General features: G+C 47.2%; 1 protein-coding gene across 1 annotated transcript in view; it reads right to left on the bottom strand.

Moving 5' to 3' along the window:
- The window catches only part of CACNA2D4 (calcium voltage-gated channel auxiliary subunit alpha2delta 4), a 135,946-nt gene that overhangs the window by 4,969 nt on the left and 105,967 nt on the right, over positions 1–25,010 (bottom strand). The window contains exons 27-35 of the mRNA XM_051641026.1: positions 21,065–21,126; positions 19,850–19,864; positions 17,900–17,944; positions 16,899–16,961; positions 10,347–10,417; positions 9,299–9,374; positions 7,413–7,465; positions 6,387–6,442; positions 5,038–5,058 (exon numbers count right to left, since the gene is read on the bottom strand). Of these exons, the coding sequence (XP_051496986.1) occupies positions 5,038–5,058; positions 6,387–6,442; positions 7,413–7,465; positions 9,299–9,374; positions 10,347–10,417; positions 16,899–16,961; positions 17,900–17,944; positions 19,850–19,864; positions 21,065–21,126 (462 nt within the window). The remainder of the gene's footprint in view (positions 1–5,037; positions 5,059–6,386; positions 6,443–7,412; positions 7,466–9,298; positions 9,375–10,346; positions 10,418–16,898; positions 16,962–17,899; positions 17,945–19,849; positions 19,865–21,064; positions 21,127–25,010) is intronic.

The following is a 25,010-nucleotide window of genomic DNA, read 5'->3' as shown; positions in this document are numbered from 1 at the left end:
CGGTCAAGAGCAGGTGCCCAGCAGTAGAAGGAGATGCCGGATGCTGCAGAAAGCAGCTAGGCAGTGATCCCTGCTCCCACTAGGTGGGGTGGGAAAACCGACCTATGTGAGAAATGTGCCCAGGATTTCCCGAAGCAAGCCTGGACCCTGCTCTGCCGAAGCCGCAGCCCTGGGGCCACAGCAGCCACAGCATCCCAGGGACCCCTGCAGCCAGTTAGGCAGGGGCATTTGGGCACTCGTACCCCTGCCTTCAAAGGAAGGGGGTGTTTACCAGACAAGCAGTGTTAAGTCCCCCCTGCCCAACCCAGCCCTGGTTCATGCACTTTAACAGTCAAAGCTGTGACTGGGCTGGTCCTCAGTGCTCATGCTGACTGATCTGCCCCTACGGGGATCGTGTGTGTCTGTGGTGGGGTTCCCCATCAACTGCTGATCCCTCCTGAGTCCACAGCAGGCAATATAAGGGGTTGAGTATGTGTCACGTTACAAAGAAAACATCTGCATGAAACAGTTCTGGCCTGAGACCCCAGCGAAGCAGATGATTGCCCTTGAGGCCCAGCAGAGACCTGGCTAACACACAGCAGTGGCCCCGGAGGGACCATCCACCACAGTGGCAGGGAGCAGCTACTCCATCACTCATCAGTCACACTCTGTGGGACTCCCAAACTAATTTGGGGATGTGGGGGAGTTGAAGTGCCTTACTGAGCCTCCCTCAAGAAGCAAGAACGTACTTTCTGGAAGTTCAGCAAAGTCTGCCTTGCCTGAAACTACTGCCTTGGGCCCTTCTGGCAATTATTTTCTGCAGTCAGAAGCAGCAAAGCCAGCTCCTGCCTCTGTAAGACACAGGGGAATGTGGTGGATGGAAATGCAAGGCTTTGTTGCCAGGGGAGAGGTTGTTGCAACTCAGCCAAGAACAAGTATGAGAAACGGTTTCCACATCAGCTTTGGGTCTGAGCATGAAAGACTTGACTTTCCAGCCCTCCATCCACACAGAGGCTGCAGGCAGTCCTGTTGGGGTGGGACAGAGAGGAAAGAGGGTCCTTCTAATGTGGAGGATGACCAGCTTATCCCTTGCAGCAGTGGCATTGGAGATTTATAGAAAAATACAGCACTGTGGGTTTTAATCAGTAAATGTATGGTAAGAAGGCACCAAGAGCTCATCCATGATCATGATGAGTAATTTGCATCACTGTAAAACCCTCACTGAAAGCTATGGTCTCCTCTCCCCCAGCACTGATGGAGCACACAGAAAGAGGCAGGCACCACTCAGCAGAGCTTGCTGCCTAAACAATGTGGAGTATGTGAGAGAGAGAAAAGCTGGATGATTGTCTCTGATTTTTCTCTCCATCACAGACATCCACTTAAGAGCCAGGAGCTGCAGCCCCATCAGCCCTCTAATACCTCCCACAAGTGAATATGATGGGTACTCAAACACCTCCTTGGAGTCCAGTCACCCATAAGCTGTGCCTTGTGCTTTTCTTCTGAACTTCCCACAAATGTCACTCACAAGGCAGCCTCCTACTCAAATCCTCCCAGATGGTGGGACCCATCTTTTGCTATCATGGGTAGGTTCATTTTGCACATAGCCAAAGGCGCACAGAGCTGGATTTCAGCATGATGCCTTGCTCTCTATTCACCTGGGATTGACACAAAATGAATCAACTAAACTCAATGTTTCAGGGTCTGGCAGCAACTTTGTCACCATCCAGGAGCTGCCTGGCTGTGCTCTGTCACCATTCACCCTCCCTCTGTGCAAACCCTACACTGCAGGAACATGGAAAAGCCCTTCCCATTTTTACTAATGGAGAAGATCTCTGACTAGTATCTATCTTGGGGCCAAACAGTCCTGGTGAGCAGTACAAGACATTGATACTGAGGTGAATTTCAAAGGCTTAGACATTTCTGACCAAACATGTAGAATATCCTCATTTATGCTGTAAGGAAAGAAACTGCAAATGCTTTCCAGTTCAGACCAGCTCCAGGGCTGTTTTCTGAACAGTGAAGTCCCTGATGGACTAAAGGAATATGAGGAACAGTGCAGGAGCCCTTTCTTTCAGCCTTAATTCACTGTACTAGTGGCAGGGAAAAAAGCTCCAAACTCCAGTGGCCAGTCTAACATAGCCTGGGTCAGGGACAGACCTTTTCACTGACACGTTTGTGGCAAGACCACATGTTGGTCCCTTAGTCACAAACCATCTAAGTCCTATTGTGTAGCCCCTGGATTCTCCGCAGCAGGTGACTGGGGCTGTCATGGCAGCACAGCTGTTGGTGATGGACTGTGCTGGTTCTTCATCAGAAGAACATCTGTGATGACCACAAAGGTGACCTGATAAAGTTGGTGCACAACTTCCTGCAATAATTTAGTGTATTGCTCATGTCAGGCGTGGCAAAGGTTCTCATTTTTTCCCTTATCCCTGACAAAGAATGACATTCTCCTCTAGCTCCAGCTTCCTGATGCAGTGTCATCAAAGTGGATGGTGTTAAAGCTACATAAAAAACAATGGCGTGAAGAATGGGGTGCAGGAAGGGAGTGAATCAGACCATTGGCCTGGAAAGCATGGGATGGAAGGAGATTTAAGTCCTCCCAGCCTCAGTCAGTGTTGAATCAGGGCCATTGTGCTGGATTCGGTAGGCTTGCAGAACTGGGCCTCAGAGGGAAAGAAAACCAAAAAGTCTGCAGGATCCATACCCAGGACAAATCTGGCCAGTGCTGCTTGTTGGCCTGACCTACACACAGGCAAAAGCTGTCCCTCAGCTCTGGACACAGGACCAGAGAGGCAACACTTCAGCAGTAATCCTGAGCCAAACTGCACCATGGTGGCACTCCCAGGAGCACCCCATGCATCTGGAAGTGGGGAGTGCAGCAGGTTTAGTCCCTTCAGGGGCACTTTTACCACAGGCAGTATGGATTAAGTCATGAACAGAAGTTGCGTTTCTGTTTCCATTCTTCCACAAACATCTGAAATTTGACTTGCTCTGGGTTAACCTCATCACATGCACCAAGCTGTATTTTTAGGCTGTGCTAAGTTGGCACAAGTCCCCTGTACAGACCATCTTAAATCAGTTTCTTGGCACAGGCAAAATTAAAAGAAACCATTTTAAAATCCCCTAACTTCTGCACCCAGACAAGACCTATGACAGAGCTTATGCTTAAGCCTGCTGCCACTTAATTTGCTTGGAAGTGATGCAGCTGCACCAGTATTGAGAAGTTCAGAGGAGCCCAGCAGCATGTACATCATCAGCAGAACGTCTGGGCTGAGCCTCTGCATACACATGCTGGACATCTCAATGTTATCAGCACTCTGAGAGTCTGGTGGTCAGGGATTAGCAAACAGTCAGAGGAGCTGATATCAAATTGCAAACTTTATAGTAAAGAGTGAGTTAATTCCAGGCTGTCGTTGCTACCATCTGCACTTCCAGAAAGACTTTGTCAGACATTTGGCAACCAATCCTTCTGAGTAGCAAAGGCAGCCACCGTGCCTTGTTGTGAACTATACAGCCCAGACTCTAAATTCCTTCCCACCAGCATAAATCATGGATAACTGCAACCAGTCAGTGGATTTACTCTGGGACACAGGAGACAAAATCTGCCACCTGCTTATAAATACAGAATTGAACCAATTATCTTGTAAAATATCCTCTGTGTACATCACCATACAGTCAAAAACAAACTTTTCTGAGCTACTGAATTCTAGAAATAGTCCTTTCTAAGCTGCATGCCTTGGCTGGAAGTGTATTCTGCTTAATTAAAAGCTTTCACATCTGTGGTGATGTCCATAAAAGCAGAAGCCCTTAAAAACACAGAGAGGAACGAGACGCTAAGAGCAGTGAAAAATCTGTGGAAGCAAACATGTCTTCTCACCACCTCTGAAAAGCTGATTTGCATGATGAGTGAGTGCAGTCTGAATATATCATGCCCATATTTGAACGGCAAGTCTCTTCTCCCCAGAAAGAAGAGAATTTGGGCAGCAGGAGTAGGCTCAGTGGTGCAGAGCCAGAGGTGCACAGTCAGGCATCAGATCCCCAACCGTTAATTCCTCTGCACGTGTTCCTGAATAAATGTGCTTGAGTTCTCTCTCACAAAATGTCTCCTTCTCTCCATATTTTTTGCACACACCAGCCTTGGCATGCAGTCACAAAAATGTTAACATCTCTGGCAAAAATCTACAGCCCCTTCATAGCAACATGTGCAATCAATTTCTTTCAGCCCCAATAGTATTCCTCCACCCTGCTACTCCCCCCTCCCCCCTAAATGGACACTAATTTTTTTCATCTGTGGTCACTCTCTCTTTCTCTTCCTATTCTTCATACAGTAAGACACATTCCAACTGTCTCTCTATCTCTGTCTCACACATACGTCTTGCTGGGCAGAGAGCAAATCAGTGACTACAAGCTAGATATGCAGCAGGGAGTTACAAGCACAGCCCCAGTCTGGACTCAATCTGGAGGGATTTCTGACTAGCCTGTGGGAACAGATTTATGACCCAGAGCATATACTTATTAGTTGAACTGCTTGAAAGCAAGTCTGAATCATCCTGAATCTGGGCTGGGATTCATCAGAAGGAGCTAAGCCATTGGGTGTGGAAAAGAAGACTTAAGTTGCCTCTTAATAGCTGAAGTCTATGAGACCTGTACAGTTTTTTCTACAAGAAGGCATGGGTTGGTCTTTGGTTTTAGTGTAACAACAGAAAACAATGGGTTAGCTGGGAACCAAAGTGAATTAAGGACATGCCATGGTACACAGGCTACAGGCCCATCTATGCCATAGTGACGAGGGATGGTTTTATCTGCATCTGAAGTCACTGAGGAGGCTGGTGTGTCCCTTTTTTTATTGCTCTCTCAGTGACAGACCTTCAGTCACCAGCTCAGCCAGCTAAATGAGTTGCTTGCAATGCAGGGAACTAGAGCCAGGCACTGCCTTGTCCCTGTCACACCTTTCTCCAAGTTCTCCATTGTCCAAAATGTGGAAAAAAAAGTCTTTCTGGGCCTGGCATTTCTAGCTAAATCCACCTCTTTTCACTGCTAAGTGGTTTTACTTACAGTGATGGAAGACAGCCTTGGCTGGAAAAGTCGCATGACACACACAGACACACAATGGAGATGGAGCCACGTGACAGTTTCACATGATGGCAGCAGAGCGAAGAGATGAATTTGCACACAGCAGTCATGGAGGTGAGGCAGGAGAGATGAAGAAAGCACAAAAGGAAATGGTGATGAGCAGGGCAGCAGTCAGAACCCTCCTCCCTTTTTCTCACATCTCCTCAAGCAAAGACTAAACCAAACTGCAGCCATTTAGCATCCACAGCAAATATGAGGTCTGTCTGTCCTCCGGAAGGAGTAGTCCCTCCTGCACTGCCACAGGCACTCCTGCACTTGCTCATCTGACTCTTCCTCAGTGATTTCTACGTGGGGTCATGTTAAGTAGCAACCAAGGCCACAGAGAGGGTATCTGCAACTTCCACCACCATGTCTGGTGATTCCCTTTGGAGGAGGCGAGTGGAACCTTAACAGTGTGCAGACATTGGGCTGGTTCTCTGACTAGAAGGAATTTTTGCTTTCTAAAATTACAATTTTCCCATTACGCCAGAAGAATTTAGTGTGGCCCCACACTTGGCAGGGAAGGCATGACTGTCTTCACTGCATGTACCACATGGCTGCACAGAGCACTCCTCACCTTTCCTGCTGGGTCACCTCAGGACCACTGACATCTCCCCTGCCTGCAGGGGCAGGGATGGGACAGCAGAGACTCTCAGGATGTCTTCAGAAGGCAGCACTGCAGCTGCAGGGCAGGTCACTGGATTTCAACCCAGACATACTCCTCTGCTGCACTCAGCTGTTCTGCAATACCATGTGCCACCATCTTCTCTCTTTCAGAGAGGGATCCAGTGGACAAGTTAAGGCCCTCCATGTGTTACTGAACCTTAGAGGTTTCTGGCTAACTTTCTGGGACTCCTGCTAGGCTCTGGACTGCTCCAGCCCTGCTCTCCTATCCTGTAGGCCACCCTCAGGAAAGACAAGAAGGGAGTCTCTCCAACCCAAGGGCTTTGCAGCTGATAGTCTCTCTCATCTGTTGCATGTAGGGTGGGCATCCTTGGAAAGAAGAGCCTCCCCCACTCCAGCAGTAACCCTGAGGAAAGCAGTCACCATGCTCTAAGATGCATACACCTCACCCTGGCCAACCTGGTGCTGTGGCAGCCTGAAACAGGGGTGCAGGGAAGATGGGGTGGTGGTGGGACCTGGAAGCTGGATTCCAGTGTCCACGGAGGGAGAGGTGGTGGGGCAGATGGTGGGCTCCTCGCATGAGGCCAGGCTTCCCCATCCAGCTTCTTCTGCCGCCAGTGTGTGTAGCACTCACGTGCTATGGGGTGGCTGGACTTTTGTGTACTCACCATCTGCCAAGTTGTCTGAGTGCCAGAAGTTACTCAAGTTAAACTCCAAAAGGAAGCTGTCAAAAGAGCAAGAACAGAGGATGCTTTTTCAGCAATCTAGAAGGCTGCAGGTGTCAGGGAGATGGCCCTGTCGCCTGGCGAGTATCAGTTCTAAAATGTTTACTATGAATTTGCTGGCAGTGGAAGCCTGAGATTTTCTTAATTATTTATGTTTTTTCCTCTCCACATGATGTGTGCAGCTCTGTACCATGGGATCTGTGCTGTGGAATAACTGAACGGGATTTTCCCTGATGTACGTATGTGCAGGGGGCCTTGCCAGCAAAGGAACGACTGAGTATGGCAGCCCTTGAGGCTGTGAGGGGATCCAGCCACCAGGAGCCCCACCTGAGAGGCAGGCCTGGATGGCCTTCAGGGAGCCTGTACCCTGGCTACTTGGAGGAGGTAAACTGCACATCACATGGAATTATTCTGAATTATGCTCAAGCCCTGGGAGCTGGATCTTTTCCACACCTTGCCTTTTGCACACCCAGCAGTGGCACTTTCATCCTCATTTGACCTTGAACTTTCCTCCCAGCAATTTGAGATGAGCCCAACTCTGGGGCTTGATTCATGGCCTCATCTCTCTTCTCCCTTTCCTGTCACTCAAACCTGAGCTCTCTGGCTTCCTTCCTTTAGTCTTCACCCCCTGCACAGTGTAGGTGTGCCTTTGCTCATTACGGGCAAAGGATACAGGCAAGAGGAGTCAGCATCAAGGATCTGCACGTGGCCCCAGGAGACCTGAGTCCTATTTCTGACTCCACCACTTTGTACTCAGTGACTTCAGGTAAATCCCAGACCCACTCCAGGCCTCTGCCTCTCAAAATGGGAATAGTAATAGCTTTCTGTCTCCCAGGAGCAAGGCACTGAGCTGAATGTCAGGAGAAGGCTGAGAGCAGTGCCCTGTGTGGGGGCCTCCACTTGCAGCTTTTTCAGCTTTCGCCCCTGTCAGCCTGAGCCTCCCAAACAACCCCATCTTTTGGTACTCACATGAGGAAATCACTTATCAGCCATTTCACTGCAGCTAGAAAGGCATAAATTGGCTGGAGAACAAGAGAAGAAACAAGAAATACCATAAGGACCTGGTCATAGCATTTGTAATTGTTATGCAGGACCCCACGTTTCAGACCAGTTCCCTCCACTGATCAGAGGTCTTGAAGACAGGCTGGAAATTTAAGGTCTGAGCATCACTGGAAAATGTTCAAAATACATCAAAAGCAAGTGGAGCTGCCTTGCTACTAATAATATCTTCTCACCCCCTCCCCATCAGGGTCAGGGAGTTTATCACAAATGTATGAAGGACTTTGAAGATGTAATTGCTTGATGATTTCTCTCCAGTATGGATGACCTTGAGAGCTCAGAGCAGAAGAGAAACACAGCTAAATGGGACACCACCAGTTTAGGATGCTTTTATATTCTGATAGCAAGTGGTGTTTCTGGGACAGGCCACAGCATTGCCCAGGATTTAGTATTATCTGCCATGGATTGATTATGCTTAACTGTGCTTTCATCCAGCTTTTCCTCAAGATGGCATGACTTCTATAATCTTCCTCCTGCTTTTCAGCTACAAATTGTAAATCCAGCATTGTCCCAGGGACAATTCATCTGCAGAGGATCCTGCTGCTCCTTTTCTTCATGGTAACCATGTCTAATTTTCATCTCTCTCTCTGATAATCATGCTCATATTCTCAAACCCAAAAAAGATGCATCAGTCACAGGACACAAGACAATATTCCATTACAGCTAACTAACTTATTTTCAACTGAAATAAGTCAGCAAAGAGTAATATGTATAGATGGTTGGGAATTTGCCTCATTTTTACTTTGCATGATGCATATAAAAATGTACTTTTCTTGATTTCTTCCTTCTTGAAGGTTTTGCTAAGAGGATAAAGGGAAGATGAAGGCTGAATGCTCACACTTTTATTCTCTTCCCAATTCAGCTGGGTTTTGGCAGCTGATATATTTTGTGACGTTTCTTTTAGTAATCAAAATTATTGAGGATATGATCAAGCAAGTATTTTCATTGCAATCACAGTATTTTACCTATCCAGTTTAAGTGTAGCTATCACCAAAATGAATATATTGTTGAAAATGTAACATGTTATTAAAAAGCAGTACTTTGTTGAAAACTCTTTTACTGGACAAAAGGACCATGTCATGCTGGTGGATGTACTTCCAGCACACCACATTCTAAAGTACCAAAAACCCAGTCATAACAGCAATAAATACATCCCAGTTCAGAGTTTCTTCAACTAGTTTGAAGTGGCCTGTGTTAAGTACTTAGTGCTGCCTGTTTGAGGCCAGGTTAGGAAGGTAGAGTGGGATTAGATTATTATCTTGTATCAAGACTAAAGAGAGGTTGCATTTGGGTACTGGCAAAACTACTCACTCAGATATCTTGTTCCCTGGGCTATCAGCATTTCTTAGCAGCTTTAAACCCTCTCTCTGTTGCTCCAAGCTCACTCATGCTTCCCTGAGAGGCTGCTTGCTTGTTCTGTTCTCTGACAGTGCAACTCTCCTCTTTTGAGCTGCTGAGTAAAACCTTGCCCTGTACAAGCATTTCTGTTCATTTCAGCTGCTACCTGGTTCCTTGAATTCTGGGAGAAGCCTGTTACAGTCTAGTTCCCATCCTCTCACTGGTCCTTCTGATTTTCAGTGAGATCCTATACGCCAATAGAGGGCCAAATTGGAAACCACTGTTGGTGGCCATCACTCCCTCAGAAATCTGCCTTAGATGATATTGGACATTCCCATCCCTTGCAATCCCTTACTCAGCTCTTTTGGGGACTGTGCTACATCAAAGTCTTGGAGATGTCCTAGGAGGAAGCCTTCAGAGCCAAGCCCAGAGAGGGCTGCGCGCCAACAGATACGTACGCTGAGCAGGGGCCGGGCACCGCTGTGGTGGTGGTAGTGAGCTTTGCACATTGCTTGGTAATCATACATGGTCACCCTGCAATCAACACAGGACAAGCAAGCGGTCAAAGGCAAGCAGTGCAACTGCCAGTGGGACACACACACCGGTGTGCAACACCGTTTTCTACAGAAATGTCTGTGCGGAGGAACTAATGCAGAGGCCTGCTGATGTGTGTCCTTGCTGCTTGGTCAGTGCTGGATTTTGCAGAGAGAAACAGAGGTCCCGGATTAATGTAACTGGGTCAGCACAGGAGGAAATATGTCCCTAATTTCAGATGGTGAGTAAATCAGGCTCTGAAGCAGGAGAATTGTAATTGTATCTACCTCAGGCCCCCCTAGTTTCTGCTTTCAAGCCACTGAAACTCTTTTTGACATGGGCTGGGGGAAGTGGAGTGAGATACACAGAAGTGTTTTTAGGAGAGGATGTGCTCAGCCGGCTGCAATCACAGAATCACAGAATGCCAGGTTGGAAAGGACCTCAAGGATTATCTGGTCCAACCTTTCTAGGTAATAATATAGTTTAAATGAAATGGCCCAGCAGCCTGCAAGCTGAATCTTAGAATTGTCCGATGTAGGCGAATCCACCACTTCCCCTGGGAAATTATTCCAATCACATCTCAGGGGTCTGATACAACTGCTCATAGAAAGTCTTTCGAAGTGACAGGAGGAACTGAAGCACTTCACTCAAAATGCCGAGAAGTGTTTCCCACATCATCTTGCCCAGGAAAAGACAAGAGGAGCAGCTGCTTTATGGACACCTGGAGATCAGGAGTTACTGTCTCGGTACTTTGCAGCAGGCGGAAGAGCCAGAGATGAGAAAAAACAGGGTGTGTGGTGACAATCTGGGAGCGGGCAGGTAGCTAAAGGAGCTCTTGCAGCAAAACAAGAGAGTCACATTCATCAGCATGTGCATTTTCCCCTGCTCAAGTGCTGCCTATGGGGACTAATATCCTCTGACCCACACACCAGCTGAAGAAAGAGAAGTACAGGACAGAGATCCCCTACTTACCGCCTGAACATGCCCATGTTTAGCAGCTGGGTCATTACTGAGCCATCCACTGCACCAAAAAATTTTCCAGTCTGAAAGCACAAAAAAGGAAAAAAACAGAATAAACTGTCAACAGTGAATTTCCAAATGTTTGATGGCTCCAGCCAATCTACTATGTCTGGAGGCCTACTACACATAACGAGTGTTTTATAAGGAGGCCAGGCCAAGCTCTGTCCTTTGTCTGGAAAGTTTGAGGAAGGACCTCCTCTTCCACCAGCAGGGCATCCTGCACCGTTCCTACTGTGTTTGGAAATTACTTAGCCCACGTAAGTCCCTGCAGCTTGTGATATAAAAAGGCAGAGTCTCAAGCTGCAGGGACCCAGGAATTCTGATTCACTAGGAGCCTGGGCTCTCCTGTGTTTTTTGTAGACCCACGTTCTCTGCATCTGAATGCCTGAGTCTCATCTGCTTGAGCCTCTCTGCCTCTGCTCTCCTGCTGCCCCAGCCGAGCTGCCTCACCACTCTAAGTGCACCGTACAGATTATTTAGATAGCAAATGCAATTTTACAGCTCACTCCTGTGCAAGTTCTGAGCAGGCAGTCACACAAAAAACACAACACCCACCCAACCATCCCTTTGCACTGGCACGGCTAGAGCTGTGTCACAGTCTCCACCCTAGCAGAAGTTGCATCTGTGGGACAACAACCCCCAAATGCCACTTGCATGCCTGGAGTAGAAGCAGAGCTTGTGGCCCTCTGGTCCCATTTATGTTTTGGAGTCACTCACTTCAAATACAGTCCCAAATCTGGGAACTGCTGCTCAAAAGACTGCTTCAACCAACAGTTCTGGCTGTCCTCAGTACTAAACCATGACAAATCTATTGCAAAAATCCTTCAAATCTGCCAAGTTCACTGCTTTGTTTGCAAGCAAGTAAATAATGAAAACACAGCTATAAGCTGTGCTCTGTCTATATTCCTGGCCCATGGGTCTTGACACAGTAAATATCCCCCAAACATTATGGAACCATTCATGCAGTCTGGGGGGACATTTTACTTTTCCACTGCTAGGCTAGCAGTCATTTAGCACGTACTAGTAGATGACAGATGACTTCATTTATTTGAGTGGGACATTTCCACTAAAAAAAAGCCCCATAGGCAGATTTACCTAAGATCATCTAACAGTAGTGTTACACGGTTATGGTTATGAGCCTCTTCCCAACAGGCTTTAGAAAGCCTTTTACTGTATAAATCGATACATAACATCAACTCCCCTTCAAGCATTTAGGCTGTAATTGTCTCAGATATAGTCAAATGTGTCTAAGCAAGTGCTAACTTTTTTTCACCTCCTTCACTCTTTCAATCTGGTTAGGGTGCTGAGGAGGCCAGCTGCTTCCATTTCATACAGTCTGCAGGCCCAGCAGGAGCTGGAGCCGTGGGATTTAGTGCAGTGCAAGCTGCAGCCAGTGTGGCAAGGGGAGGGACCACTGCAGGACTGTAAATGGGGTCTGTCCTGTCCAGAGATGCTGGTGCCTGACTGAATTTCTCTGGGTAGGATGTCGTTCCTACAGGTACAAATATGAGGAACTATTAGGATGATTGAGAGCCTAGGGAATGTGTTCAGAAAAGCATCAGCAATCTGTCTTTTAACACTGAATCAGACATTCAAAGCTTGGTGCTATTCTAGGTACCCTGTGCAGGCAGTAACATAGGAAAGTATCACTTGGGGTCCTGTATTGAAGCAACATTTTGCAAAGCAGGTCTTCATTACAACCTGCCTCCTCCAGTGACTGGCTGCTGGTCTTCCAGACACCCCTCTGCTGTGTTTCTTCTAACTCCCAGCTCTGGGCAGGTTTCCACAGACCCTTGCAATTTCAGAGGGTCACAGCATAAAGCATCAGCTCTGACACCCTGCATGACACATGCTGTGCCACATCCCCCTGCAGCTGAGCATGTACAAGTGCAGATGCAGGCTATGCACAGGAAAGACAGGCATTGCTGAGCATGCAAATGGCTCAAAAGGTACAACACTGCTCACAGACACATATGTGTCCATGCTTTGCTGGCTCATTGAGCAATTTGCACTTTTGGTACACAAAAAAGCTGTAGACAAAGAGGATCTGCCAAATGGGCCAGGCTTTGGGACAGTGGCCAGCCTCCTTGCTGCATGGCTCAAACAAAGCCAGCCCTTGCTTCTCCACAAGCTCTATTTGGCCCTGGTGGGATCTTGGCTTTTTAGCTGTCACTTTGCACCCTGTCCTTGGAGTCCCACCTGGGCAGAGCTTGCAGACATAACCTGCAGGATGCCTCAGGGAGAAGGCAGCAACCCTAGAGAAGAGGTTGAGTGAGTGAGGAGACATCTGGATGAAGCAGGTAGAGGTAGCTCTGGACTTGTGATCTGTAGCTGTGCCTCTGGCTGGCAGCAAAAGGCTTTCAAGACCTGTCTGGATGTGTTTCTGCATGACCTGCCCTAGATTCTGTAGTGGTCCTGCTCTGGCGGGGGGGCTGGACTTGATGATCTCCAGAGGTCCCTTCCAACCCCTAACATTCTGTGATTCTGTGATTCCTCCTCTGCCTGGAGATTGACTGGTCCTCTCCCCCACTCACTCCCTTTTCCTGGCTTTGGCTATTAAATCTTTGCTCCTCTACGATGAATCTGGATGGTAAGATTAGCTTGAATTAAGAGATTACCCATTACTCCCCAAGTAATCCTGCAGGGAGATTCCAACTCATCACTCTTTAAAATCCTGAGTCCCTCTTTCTTCCATGGTGTCTTCTGGCTGCCAGTAAGCTTCCTGCCACCTTCAGGCAGAGCTTATTAGAGCTGATCCCTTACTCTGATTCCCCATTCCGAGGGCAGAGCAGGGCACAGCCTGAGCCAGGTTGTCTTCACCCCATTCCTGAGTGAAGTTGCTCTGTTTCCAGTGTGGTCACCTAGGAAAGGAGGTGTGAGCAGCAGGCAGTAGGCAGCTGCAAGCAGGCAGCCCCTGGCAGGCAGCAGGCTGAGCACACCTTAAAGCAGCACAGCCCCTAGGAAGTGAGTGGAGAGATGGAGCAAAGCACCTCAGAGACCCCAGAGCAGGTCTCTGGTGCCAGCGGTTTGCCCTAGAGGCTGGAAGGACACAGCCACTTTGGCACCTCTCTGCTATTCCAGTCTTGCACTTTGCCCTGGGAAACAGTCGTGTTAGGTATGAAAGCTCCTCAGCTGGCTTCCTTGGGGAAGCAGGGATGTGCACAGGGCCCTGCTTGTGCTAGAACCACCACAGCCTCTGCAGCTCAGCGAGGCAGCTGACTTGTCTGTGCACCTTGGCTCTTTTGGCATCACATCAGCTCCCTCCCATCCTGGGCGGTGAGGCAGAACAGGCAGTGTGCCTGTTTGACTTCAGAACTGGCTCAGCTGATGGAGCAGATCATCCTGAGTACCCTTATGCAGTACATTCGGGACAACCAAATGATCAGGCCCAGTCAGCACAGGTTCATGAAGGGCAGGTCCTGTTTGACTAACCTGATCTCATTCTATGATAGGGTGACCCACTTATTGGAGGAAGGAAGGGATGCAGATGTGGTCTACCTTGACTTTAGCAAGGCCTGTAACAAGGTTTCCCACAGCATTCTCCTAGAGAAGCTGGCTGCTCATGGCTTGGAAGTGCACACCCTTTGCTGGATAAAAAAAACTGGTTGGACGGCCGAGTCCAAAGAGTTGCGTTGAATGGAGTCAAATCCAGTTGGTCATGAGTGGTGTTCCCCAGGGCTCAGTGCTGGGGCTTCTCCTGTTTAACATCTTTATTGATGATTGGGAACTGAGTGCACCCTCAGTAAGGTTGCAGATGACACTAGGTTGGGTGGGAGTATCGATCTGCTTGAGGGCAGGGAGGCTCTGCAGAGGGATCTGGACAGGCTTGACTGTTGGGCCAAGGCCAATGGCGTGAGTTGCAATAAGGCCAAATGTGTGGTACAGCATTGTAGCCACAACAACCCCCTTTTTTTTTTTTTTTGGCATTGTGTTAAAGGATGCACTGTGGGAAGAGCGTGGGATGGTGCAGAAAAGGCCACATAGCAGCAAGTGATCCCACACAACAATATCCAGGTGGCAAGGCTACGAAACCCAGGGTATTGATTTAATGCTGCTACTGTCTTTTAATTCCCTGTAGGGTTTAACAATAGGGACACTCATGGTGCCACTGGGAAGCAAAAGCAGTAACTGGAACAAGATAAAGAAATCAGAAGAAAAGTACTGGTGGACTTTCCAAGGTCAGGGGAGGTAACAGCTGGGTGAGATGACAGCTCTGGTGCCTGCCAAAATGCCTGATCTTGGAGTCATATGGATAATGTTTATAATTAACTCAAATCCACTATAATGCCATGTTTCTGCTAGTCAGATCTTTCAGAGATGAGCTTTTTGAAAAACCCATTTTTCATAAGATGCAGGAACAATACAGAGATAAAACCCAGGAGGGTGGTGCAGCAGACAAACAGGAGATGTGGTAACTAAGGAGTGTACTTTTCTTTGTCTGTGGCCACATGCCCTGGGACCCAGTAAGCCACTTTTGAAAATGCTGTGAGGGTCAGAGGAATCCTAAGACTACCAACCCATCCCAAACACACAGCATGACCTGGCCTGCCAGAGTAGGGAGCCAAAATAACTTTACAGCATTTTTCTCCCTTATTTTTCAATTTTTCTTTGCTTTTTTTGGCACACCAAATATCGATGGGGCAATTTTATTGGAATATTCAATGTGCTGGCTAGGTCACTTTCCTAACAGAAAAGAGGTTGGTTATTTCTTGCAATATGCCCCTCTTGATATCTGTCTGTATCAAGCCTTGGTACCAACTGTGTTGCTGATTCATTTTGCTTTGCAAATCTCAACAGTTCTCATTTTGGCCTCTCTGAACATGCTGTATAGTGCCTGCAGAACTCACCACCTCACCATTTTCTTTTACCAGCCTATTCTGAGTATGCTAGCCAACACAAGTCCAGATGGGAAACCATGGGACTCATTTAGCTGACATTTTCCATTTAAAATTTCTTCCTTTTCTATCCAAGCTACTTTGAGACCAATGACACTACTTCACGTTTCACAATTTAACCAGACATTCTTTATCAGCTTTTTGTAAGGGACTCTGTTCAAGGCTTTTAGAAAACTGAAATACAATTCTTCCTTATCTCCTTATTTACTCACACTTTCAAAGAACTATAGCTGATAAGATAGGGCTTCTTCCCTTACAGATGCTGTGCCAATTGTCCCAATCGCATCCATCAGGTGTTCTGTTACTTTATTCTAAATTTCCATTTCAACTTCCTTGTTACATCTTGAAGAAAGTAATTTCTGGGACTGGACCTACTGTCTTTTGCAAATACACATACATTATTTGTTAATTCCAGTACTATGGCAATTTTAATGAAACTCCACACTTGTGTCAGTAACAAAACTGCTCCATTTTCAATGTCTTCTACAAGCCCACTCTTGTTATTGACTTATTGCTTTGTAATTTATGAGGCTGTTCCAATATGTCACTTTCTGACATCCAAATCTATGGTATTTTATTTTTTTTTTTGAAACAAATAGCTCTGTGGTGAATTTACCAGACAGCAGAAAAATACAGCTAAACTATGTGGGGGCTGGTAGTGCTGACTTTACTGAGGCTGCACGGGTTGTCATGTCCCAAACAGAGCCACTTTAGCTCCCTAGAAGTGGTTGTGGAGGTGCTGGCAGTAGGAGGAAAGGAAGCCATTTTTGCTGCTTATACTTTAATCACTACTCTGAGTCTTTTTCCTTGCTCCTTTCACCTCTGCAAGTCCAGTAAATCCTCCAGTTCTTGAGGTGTACTCTTGAGATGTACTGTTTCCAATTTGCTTAAATGATTTCATCTTAATTTTTGCCTTAGGCATTTTGCTCTTACCATCCCCTCAGTTTCCTTTCTTAAAGAACAGCTGTTTCAGCCCCCAACGTGCTCAAAAGCACTGCTTATATTTCTTCTATCCTTCTCGCTTTCCCTTCCATTCCCTTCCCTTCTCTGTTCCCCTTCCCCTTTTCCTTCTCCCCTTTCTCCCTCCCCTTCTTCTTTTCCTTCCTCCTTCCCTTCCATTCCCTTCCCTTCTCCCTTCCCCTTCTCCTTCTCCTTCTCCCCTTTCTCCCTCCCCTTCCTCTTCTCCTTCTTCCTTCCCTTGCCTTGCCTTGCCTTGCCTTGCCTTGCCTTGCCTTGCCTTGCCTTGCCTTGCCTTGCCTTGCCTTCCCTTCCCTTCCCTTCCCTTCCCCTTCCACACCAGGGCACGCCTGCCTTCTGGGACACTCAGATCACCTTTCAGTAGCATCTGCACTGAGAGAAAGCAGTCTAATTTCCTCACTTCTGATAAAAAGATATTTTGACTAATTCCTTCCTTATCATTGCAAATTCCTTTCTTTCCTAGGATGTGCTGTCACTCTGTTGAGAGGCTTCCCCCTCGCTGTGCAGTCAGATTTAATTATGCCGCGGCCACTCTTATTACACAATTGAACTTCATTTGTTTTAACCAGCTCTGGTGGGTTATTTAGGAACAAGTCAAGCACACTCTCCTCCCTCACTTCTGCCCTCTTACCTCTGAAGGTCTTTTGGAAATGAGTATAAAGCCATTGTTATCGATGAGGAAGCAATTCAGAATCTGCAGAGATGAAAGAGAAGCAACATTAAAGAGAGCTTTTTGCGTGGTTGTCTGGTAGATGCTGCTGTGTGCAGGACAGAGCGGTGTGGGCTTGTGCTTATGGCAACAGCCTCAGCATTCCCATGCCTAGCCTCATGGCTCAGCTACCAAGGGTTTTAGATAAGGGACTTTTCCCTCTCTGCCTCCATTTTTGAGGTATTTAGTTTGTGAGCTGTCTGTGACAGAGATTGTATCTTTCCAGGTCTACTGTGCAGGCCTAGCAGGCTCTGAGCCACATTTAAGAAGACCAGGTATCATCCTGCAGGAAGTGACAGGACATTTTTAGAGCACGTCTCCTTTATCTGATTCTTTCCATCTTCAGATTTCAGAGTTGAAATAACCCTCTCCTCACCACTAAGTGCTGCTCTTATTTTTATTTTGCAGAGCAGGAAATGGAGGCACAGAGTTTAGATGAAAACCTTTAGATCTCACAGGGAAAAACTAGGATGCAGAAGAAACCCTACATGAATACAAAAGGAAAATTCTCTGGTACTCTCCGTCTCCAGGGCAGAGGAGGTCCTGTCCCAAATATGTCTGAGACCAAGGTTGAAGCAGCGGCGTAAATGCCAAGAGGGGTGTCCAGCATGTGTGTCATGCTGACAGCCACTCTCTTTGGCCAGCCTGGGGTGCCAGTGAGACAGCCTTAGAGGAGATGGATTCTTCTCAGAGTCATTAGCTGGAACCCCCATGCCCCTGCCCAGGTTCTGCTGACAACTCACAGCTAAGGGAAAGGCCTAAACTTCAGGTTTGTCTCAACAGCATGAGGTCCTGCCCCAGCTGTACAACCTCTTGAGAGGAGATGATATAAATACCTTTATCTGGGGGAGAAAGAGATCTCCACAGAGCAGGCAGACAATCACATGCATCACAGGTACAGAGAAGAAATGTGGGCAACTTACATCATCCTGACAGCTTAGCGGACAGGCACCATCAAAGGCACTGCACTGGAAAGGAAAAACAAGATGGCATGATCTCATCTTACAGTTTCCCCCTGGGGACTGCTAAGCTAGAGGTCTCAATACCAGCATCTCATAAAGCTCTGCAAGTTAGCTGGCATTTCCACCAAGACGAGCTCTATGGCACGCACAGGTACCACCCCCCAAGCTGGCCATTCAGTGGCTCTGTGTATTCCCTAATTCTCTGAGCAACATCCTCATTGCTGAGAGCTCTGATCCTCCCTGACACGCTTCCAGCAGCACCTATGCACTTCAAGCAGAGACTTGCTAATGAAGGGGGCAGCATCAAGCTCTCTGCCTGCGCAAGCAAAGGTTATTGTGCACCGGTGAGAAACCAGCATGCATTTCAGCATCTGCTGGTATCTGGATTAAACACATGGCATGGTATTTTAGATCAGGATTCTTCCCAGGCAGGGATTTTTTTGTTGTTGTTGCTGTTGGTTTCTTTATTCTCCAGATAGCTAATGATAAAATAGGATGTGAATGGTGCTCATGTAGCCCAAGGCTCCATCCATTTGTTTCATTTAAGATTTCTGTGTAGTGGACTTGACATGTGTTTCACAACACTGAACTGGGTGGGGACGTGCGGGATTAAGTGGTGAGTAACAAAGCCCTTCAGGTACTTACTGATTTAATAATTGTTCAGAGTTTGCCATGGCTGTGTATGTTTGTCTCTTTGTGTTATCTTTTAATGCTATTTTCTCTAGCAGCAGAGGGGTGAAAGCTGACGTGGTATTGTCATTTTTGTACACGGGGTCCTCTTTCTGCCAGAGGTTTTCTGGGGTCAGGGAAGGACACTGATGTGTTGTGTAGACTGCTTTCAGCCAGCCATCTTTTATTTCATGAAACCCTTATACATAAGCCCCAGCCCCCTTTCTGGACAATTCTCAGTAACAAGAAGTGAATTTGCCATTTCAGATCACAACAAGACCACTGCTTTCAGTTAGAATTTGTTTCTCCTCTTGAGTTTTGCAGAACAAAACTAGTGTTTTCAGGTTTCTGTCCCTTTGCTCAACTTCACAGGAGGCTCAGAGATGCCTCCTGGAGTTTGTCTGAAGCCCCGTGGCCTTGCAATATCGCATGGTCACACTCCAACTCTGGCTCTGGCTCTAAGCATGATGGTCTAAAAACATCTGTTTACCCACAGTTGCAAGTATTATTTCCTCTGTGCCTCACCACAAAACAGCATGGTGTTGCTTTGTCTCCTTGGATGTCTGCACAAGTGGGCCTGTAGTTCATCCCTGGTGGGTTCCTTCCTTTAGTCAGTAGAGAGATATGGCCATAACAAACCACTATTATTGTCTTCAGGGATCATAACCAATACAGAGCCCAGAGCTCAGAAATGAGAACACAAACAGAACAGGTAAACTAAAGTGGTTTCCTAAAAGAAGGGCCTGTATCTCACAACATTTTCCTCCGTGGTGTGAGCACTGCCGCTGCTCTTCCAGACCTGGAGAAGCTCTAGCAGTGCCTGGTGCGGGGCTGGCCAGGCAGAAGTGAAGAATGCAGTGAGGAGCCTGGTCTGAGAGCACTGGCAGCTTGCAGAGAGCCCCTGAGGAGGGAGCAGAGCTGAAGCTGAGCTCCCTAGTTGCTCTGAGACCACATGTACTATCTTATCAGCACAGCTCCCTCCTCAGAGGCCAGGCTACCTCACAGCATCCTCCTGCTGTTGGCCAGGTCTCTGAAACACTGTGACCCAAAGCACTTCCAGCTTTGTCAAAGACCCTTAATTACTGTGAAGACAAATACAGCCTATGACAGGCTTGGAATGTCTCCAGTGACTACATACAAGGGCCAGGGCCTCTAATACACTGGTACATGACACAATTATGAAGCTGAGCTGTGGTGAGGCACACTGGGATGCCTCCCTGTCCCCAGCTTTTGTCTACTTACGTCAGTGTCATTGGGCTGGGAGATGGGAGGCACAGCGTGGACATCCAGAACAGCATAGCATGCAGTGAAGCGGGAGAGAGAGAGAGAGAGAACACAAAATCTGTTAGTCATTCCTCTGTCAAAGGCAGTTGTGTCCTGGGAAACCATACACAGGCTTTTTTCATACCAGCACCCCTCAGGGCTGTGGCATGTAGGCACTTGGCACACAGGCCTCCCTTCAGCTTCTTTAATGAGGGTTCTCAGTTTCACTTAACACCCATGCAGGCATGTATGTGTTAGAACTGCCTGGATATAGCCTTCAGCAGTTGTTTTTTTTAAATGAAGTTTTCTGCTGATGCTTCAGGATTTGCTCATCTGCTTTGTGGAAGTCTTTTTAGTTCAGGTTAGGTACATGTGATCTCCCATCTGTGAGGATGCTCCTGCCACCATGGCCAACTCTGCGCTTTTCCATTCCCCACGTGTGCTTGATCCCGGTGAGCAGCCTCTTGCCCTCCTCTCTGTCATCCCCATCTGATGACAGTTCCCTCTCCTGACAGCAGAGAGCCGCTTCTGCTGTGTGCTTCTTCTGCCCCACCAGTCTCATCCTCCTGGCATGCTGCCTGGACAGTAAAGCCTGGGATAAAAGCCTCTGGGCCACAAGGCAAAGGTGCTTCACTTTTCCTGCGCCTCAGACCAGGGAGCTGTTTTAATTATTTCACTTCTCTCTGTCCAGCAAGAGTCTCCAAAATTAGGACAACAGCAAGGGCTTATCCTCAGAGCAAATTATTTTTTATTTTGGCAAGCTAGCAGCATTTTGCTACCATTATGAAGATGACAAGAGAGGGCAGTAGGTGTTTGTGGTTTTTTTTTGGTTGGTTGGTTGGTTTTGGTTTTTTTTTATGTGCCCAAAACTGCAGATTTCCATGAGGCTTCTGGAAGGCTGAATGAGCACAAACATATTTCCACAATTAAATGTGTCATATGTAGCAGAGCTAATGCCAGGCCAGGATGCTGACACTGTCAACACGGCATTTGCAGAACAGACTCATGACCCACACGGCATTAGTGCCGTCAAAGGATTATAGAAATGTGTGACTTCAAACTAATCTACTTCATAAACCTTTTAATGTGCATTTCACAAAAGCCCTCATCAAATTGTATGTGATGTAACATAGCATTGACATAGCTGATGAAGAGCATTAAATGGTCTCTCTGCACGATTGCTGATGCTCCTACCTGTTGCATGGCTGTCCAGAACTTGCGTTGGAGCAACTCCAGCCTAATTTGCACACCCACCGCTATGGGAAACAAAAAGAGGGGAGGGTGAAAAAAGGAACATGCAAGAGAGAAAGACAAACACAAGTTAGGAAAGGAGGGGTAAATATTTGCCCAAAGTGTTGGGATGGGAATCGCAATCACAACCTGCTTCCAAGTGTGAATGATAAGCATCGGGGTGTCAGAGCTGAGTCAGACTGTAAAGTGAGAGTCAGAGGTTTAACAAGGTAAAGGGGAGACTGACTGTACTGAGGTACTGACACCTTCCTCCCACTAAACATTAGTAAGCTACAAACAAATTAATTAAAATAATTAAAAATAAAAATCCCACCTTGGGAGAGCAAGTGTGTGAGCTTTCATCTTTGTCTTTCCTGGATTTGTCTGGCCAAAATGGGCATTTCTGAACACCCCAGCCTCAGCTCCCGCACTGAACAGCATCAATCAGATTTAAAGTAGGCCAGGGTGAAGAAGGGGTTCATTTGAAACCCCACCTGTCTCAAGGGGAGACCACAGCAGTATAGGTTGCTCCTAAGCAGCTGTGAAAGCACAAAAATATGAATGCCACTTGATGGAAAAGTGTTGATTAGAAGGAATGCTTCATTACCCAGTCCCAGCCTAGTGCACACTCCGCTAAGCAACAGTGTGTGTGTTTTTTTTTTAATGAAGTGCATCCTAATTTCTTGTCTTAATTTCACTTCTATTCCCATCATCATGTTCCTGAAGTAAAGCAGAGCTCCACAGGAGAAGAAACGATGCAGGGTCTCCCCAGTGGAATAACCTAGCTGTCCTTGAGCAGGTAGCCTACAAGCACACGTAATAACCAGCACACTCATGCACAGCTTGGCACCGTGATGGGGAACAATGGGGCTGTGTGTCAACCAGTTGAATCCAAGAGCTCCGCAGGAATTACAGCCTCAAGCAGCACCTTGAAATGGAATATAAAGTGCAAGGGAGGGAGAAAAAGAAAAGAGGGAGAGTTTGAGCCTTTTTTCACAACTACTAATACTGGACAGATGAAGTGTTGCTGTTTCTACAGATTTCCTCTGAATTAGCAGGAGCTTCAAAGGGGGCAACAGACCCTTTAAAGCTGAATCATGCAGTGTGGGTGCTTTTAAATTAACAGGATGATCTGGTGGTCGAATTCAGATGGGTATGAATTAAAACTGGAGTATGCAATGGTGTATTTTCTTGCAGCATGTACAGAGACCCTAGCATCTGGCATCAGCTCCGCCTTTTATACCAGTGTCCTTCTTGTCACATTCCCACTGCTGGTACATCTTAAAAAATCCCATTTACAGGTACATTTCTTACCCAGCTCTCCCTGCTGTAGACTGAATCTGACTGACTGTACGTGAGGGAATGATTTTGTAGAGCTGCCTCGTGGAGCATAAACCAGACCTGACAAAGAATGCAAACAAAAGAGAAAGGATAGGGCTGAATCCAGCCCGAGTGAAGATTCATCAGCTTCAGCAGGGCTATTGCAGGCATGGTTTTACTCGGTGCCCCTGCTGACAAATCGGTAGCCCGTGACAGAAGGTAAACGGTGCTGTTGCTGCTGAGTTCTATGAGGCACATGCATCTGATTTGGTACATAGCTTTAAATAAATTCATTATTATCCTTTAAAGCTATCTCAAGGAAGGGCTATTCCCCGTATCATAGCAGATCACATCAATGGGATTAAGCATTACCTAGGACATATTGTTTTTCACACTCGAAGAGGAGTTCATAGCTACATAACAACCCTTGCAATGCAGAGACTGACTCAGTGGCTCACATTTTTTCAGTGGGAACATCTAGACTCAAATTATTCTTCAGAAGAGTTTGGTCTCTGGTTGTAAATCCTCACCTCTGCTCTGGAGGCATGAGTGGCACATACTGAACTTGGACAGAGTTGCTTGCAACATGAGGATGGAGAATACTTGGGGGCTTGAACCAGTGGCTGGTAGCAGTGACAGAACGCCGAGGCTCCTAGCTCTCTCTCCTTCCTCTCTCCACATAGCTTACAGCCATGTCTAAGCTGTCTGTGCCATCTGCCACCAAGCCTTGTCCTTTGGATGCAACATTTGCAACCCTAACAAATGTGCTCTGCACCAGCCCTTCCTTTCCTTCCCAGGGGTCCAGAAGACTTTTCTAGCTAGTCCCTGTGGAGCTGCGGTGAGGTTCACTGTCTTCCTCACATCACAGTACATCCTGAGGAGGTCACCGAAAGCAAAGCTGTCTGCCTTGCAGCCAGGTTTGTCTGTCTGGATGGTTCCATCACAGGGAACCATATTAGAGCAATTACTCCATGCTCCTTCCTGGCAGCACCGCTCCTTGCCAGTTGGAGTGGATTGGCAGCATCTGTCAAGAACTGTGAGAAACTTCCATGCATTCGGGTCACCTAAGAAGACACTGGAGCTGAGGAGAAACAGGCCATAACCAGCCTCCCAGTGTTAGCAAAGAACAGTCACCTGGGTGCCTTTAGGCTGTTGGTGAGGACGAGTAGAAAGGAGGAAAGCAGTGATTCAATCTGAGGTAAAGATGATGCTGCAGCTCAGGCGAGAGGGAGAAAACTGGAATAACCCCCTTCTTCTTGTTCCAAAGTATGTGGATTATAAATGAGCCTTTTTGTTCTGATGGCAAGGAGTATGCTGCAGGAGCAGGAACATCCAAGGTTCAGGAAATGTGAGGCCCTAGTGTGCAGCTCAGCAACAACCATAGAGGCCTCAGAGAGACCATGGCTGATAGTTTTATTCCTACTAATGTGCAAACAACCTTTGCAAATGTAGCATCCCAGCAATGAAATAAAACATGAGGACAATCAATGCGGCACACCTGGTGTAGTTAAGACATTGCTTCACCATGTTGATGAGCTACCCAGAACTATGCACGACTTCCCACCATTGGCCCCCAGCCTGCCTGTCTGCAAACCCAAGTGGTCCTCGCTGCATGGCTGCAGCTGGCTTTCTCCAGAGTCCTGTGCTGCCATTCATCATGCAGATAAGGGCCTTCCCCTCCACCTGTTCATTTCTTTGTTGAGCATGTCTGCCTCATTAGCTCATCCTCTGCTTGTCTCTCTTTCTGTCTGCCTTCCCTGGCTTGTCTCCTTTATTATCCATACGCTGTTCTCCTAAGGAGCTTTCCCTGAAATTTAATTCCCAGGCTTGCCACACAACAAAAAGGCATAGCAGAGTTGCAAGATTACATCCTCCTTATCAAAATATACCTTGCCATTCAAAACTTGTTTTCATAGCTGTTAAGTTTGATGGTTAAAAAAACCCCTGTGATTCAAATGGGAGAACATACCAGAGCAGCAGGTCAGCCCGGCTCATACTGTCTGCATTTCCCATACCCTATTTTTGAAATATTCCCTTTTTCCCCTCTCAAGCCAGCAGCGGAGCTGCCCCACTCAAAATTTTACTTGAAATCCACTGAACATTTTACTTACAGAAGAACTTCCAGGAAGATTACAAAGAACAAAAGGCCAAAACCAAGGACAGCCTGCCTATGCTACTGGACCTGATGGAAGAGGCAGTTCAAGTGGATCAGTAAAACAGTAATACTTGCAAACATAGTGAGGTTCTCAGCAAGCCGAAGGAAGGCAAGCAAAGGTTCTGATTTTTTGAGTACAGGCTGCAGGAGCCCATGGGTGAGCACAGGGGGAATCCAGACAGAGGCAGTGGGCTGGATTCAGGTGCTTGCTGCACTCATGTACCAGAAGACTGTGTTAGGGAGGGCAGGGGATGCCTGTGAAATTGTGTGGATGTTACTGCACTCAACACCTTGTGCTGGGCATGTGGGCTGAGCACGCTCTTCCCACTGCACACCAAATGCAATGGAGCAAACTGTGGGTGAAAATGCTCCTCTTTCACCCATTCCCCTTATCCCACTACCCCCTTCGGCACTCCTCAAGTTTTCCCCAGATCC

Source organism: Apus apus, chromosome 1 (assembly GCF_020740795.1).
Source record: "Apus apus isolate bApuApu2 chromosome 1, bApuApu2.pri.cur, whole genome shotgun sequence".
Classification (NCBI taxonomy): domain Eukaryota; kingdom Metazoa; phylum Chordata; class Aves; order Apodiformes; family Apodidae; genus Apus; species Apus apus.
The sequence above is the reverse complement of the archived record's forward strand: the minus strand, read 5'-3'. Positions and strand labels throughout refer to the sequence as shown.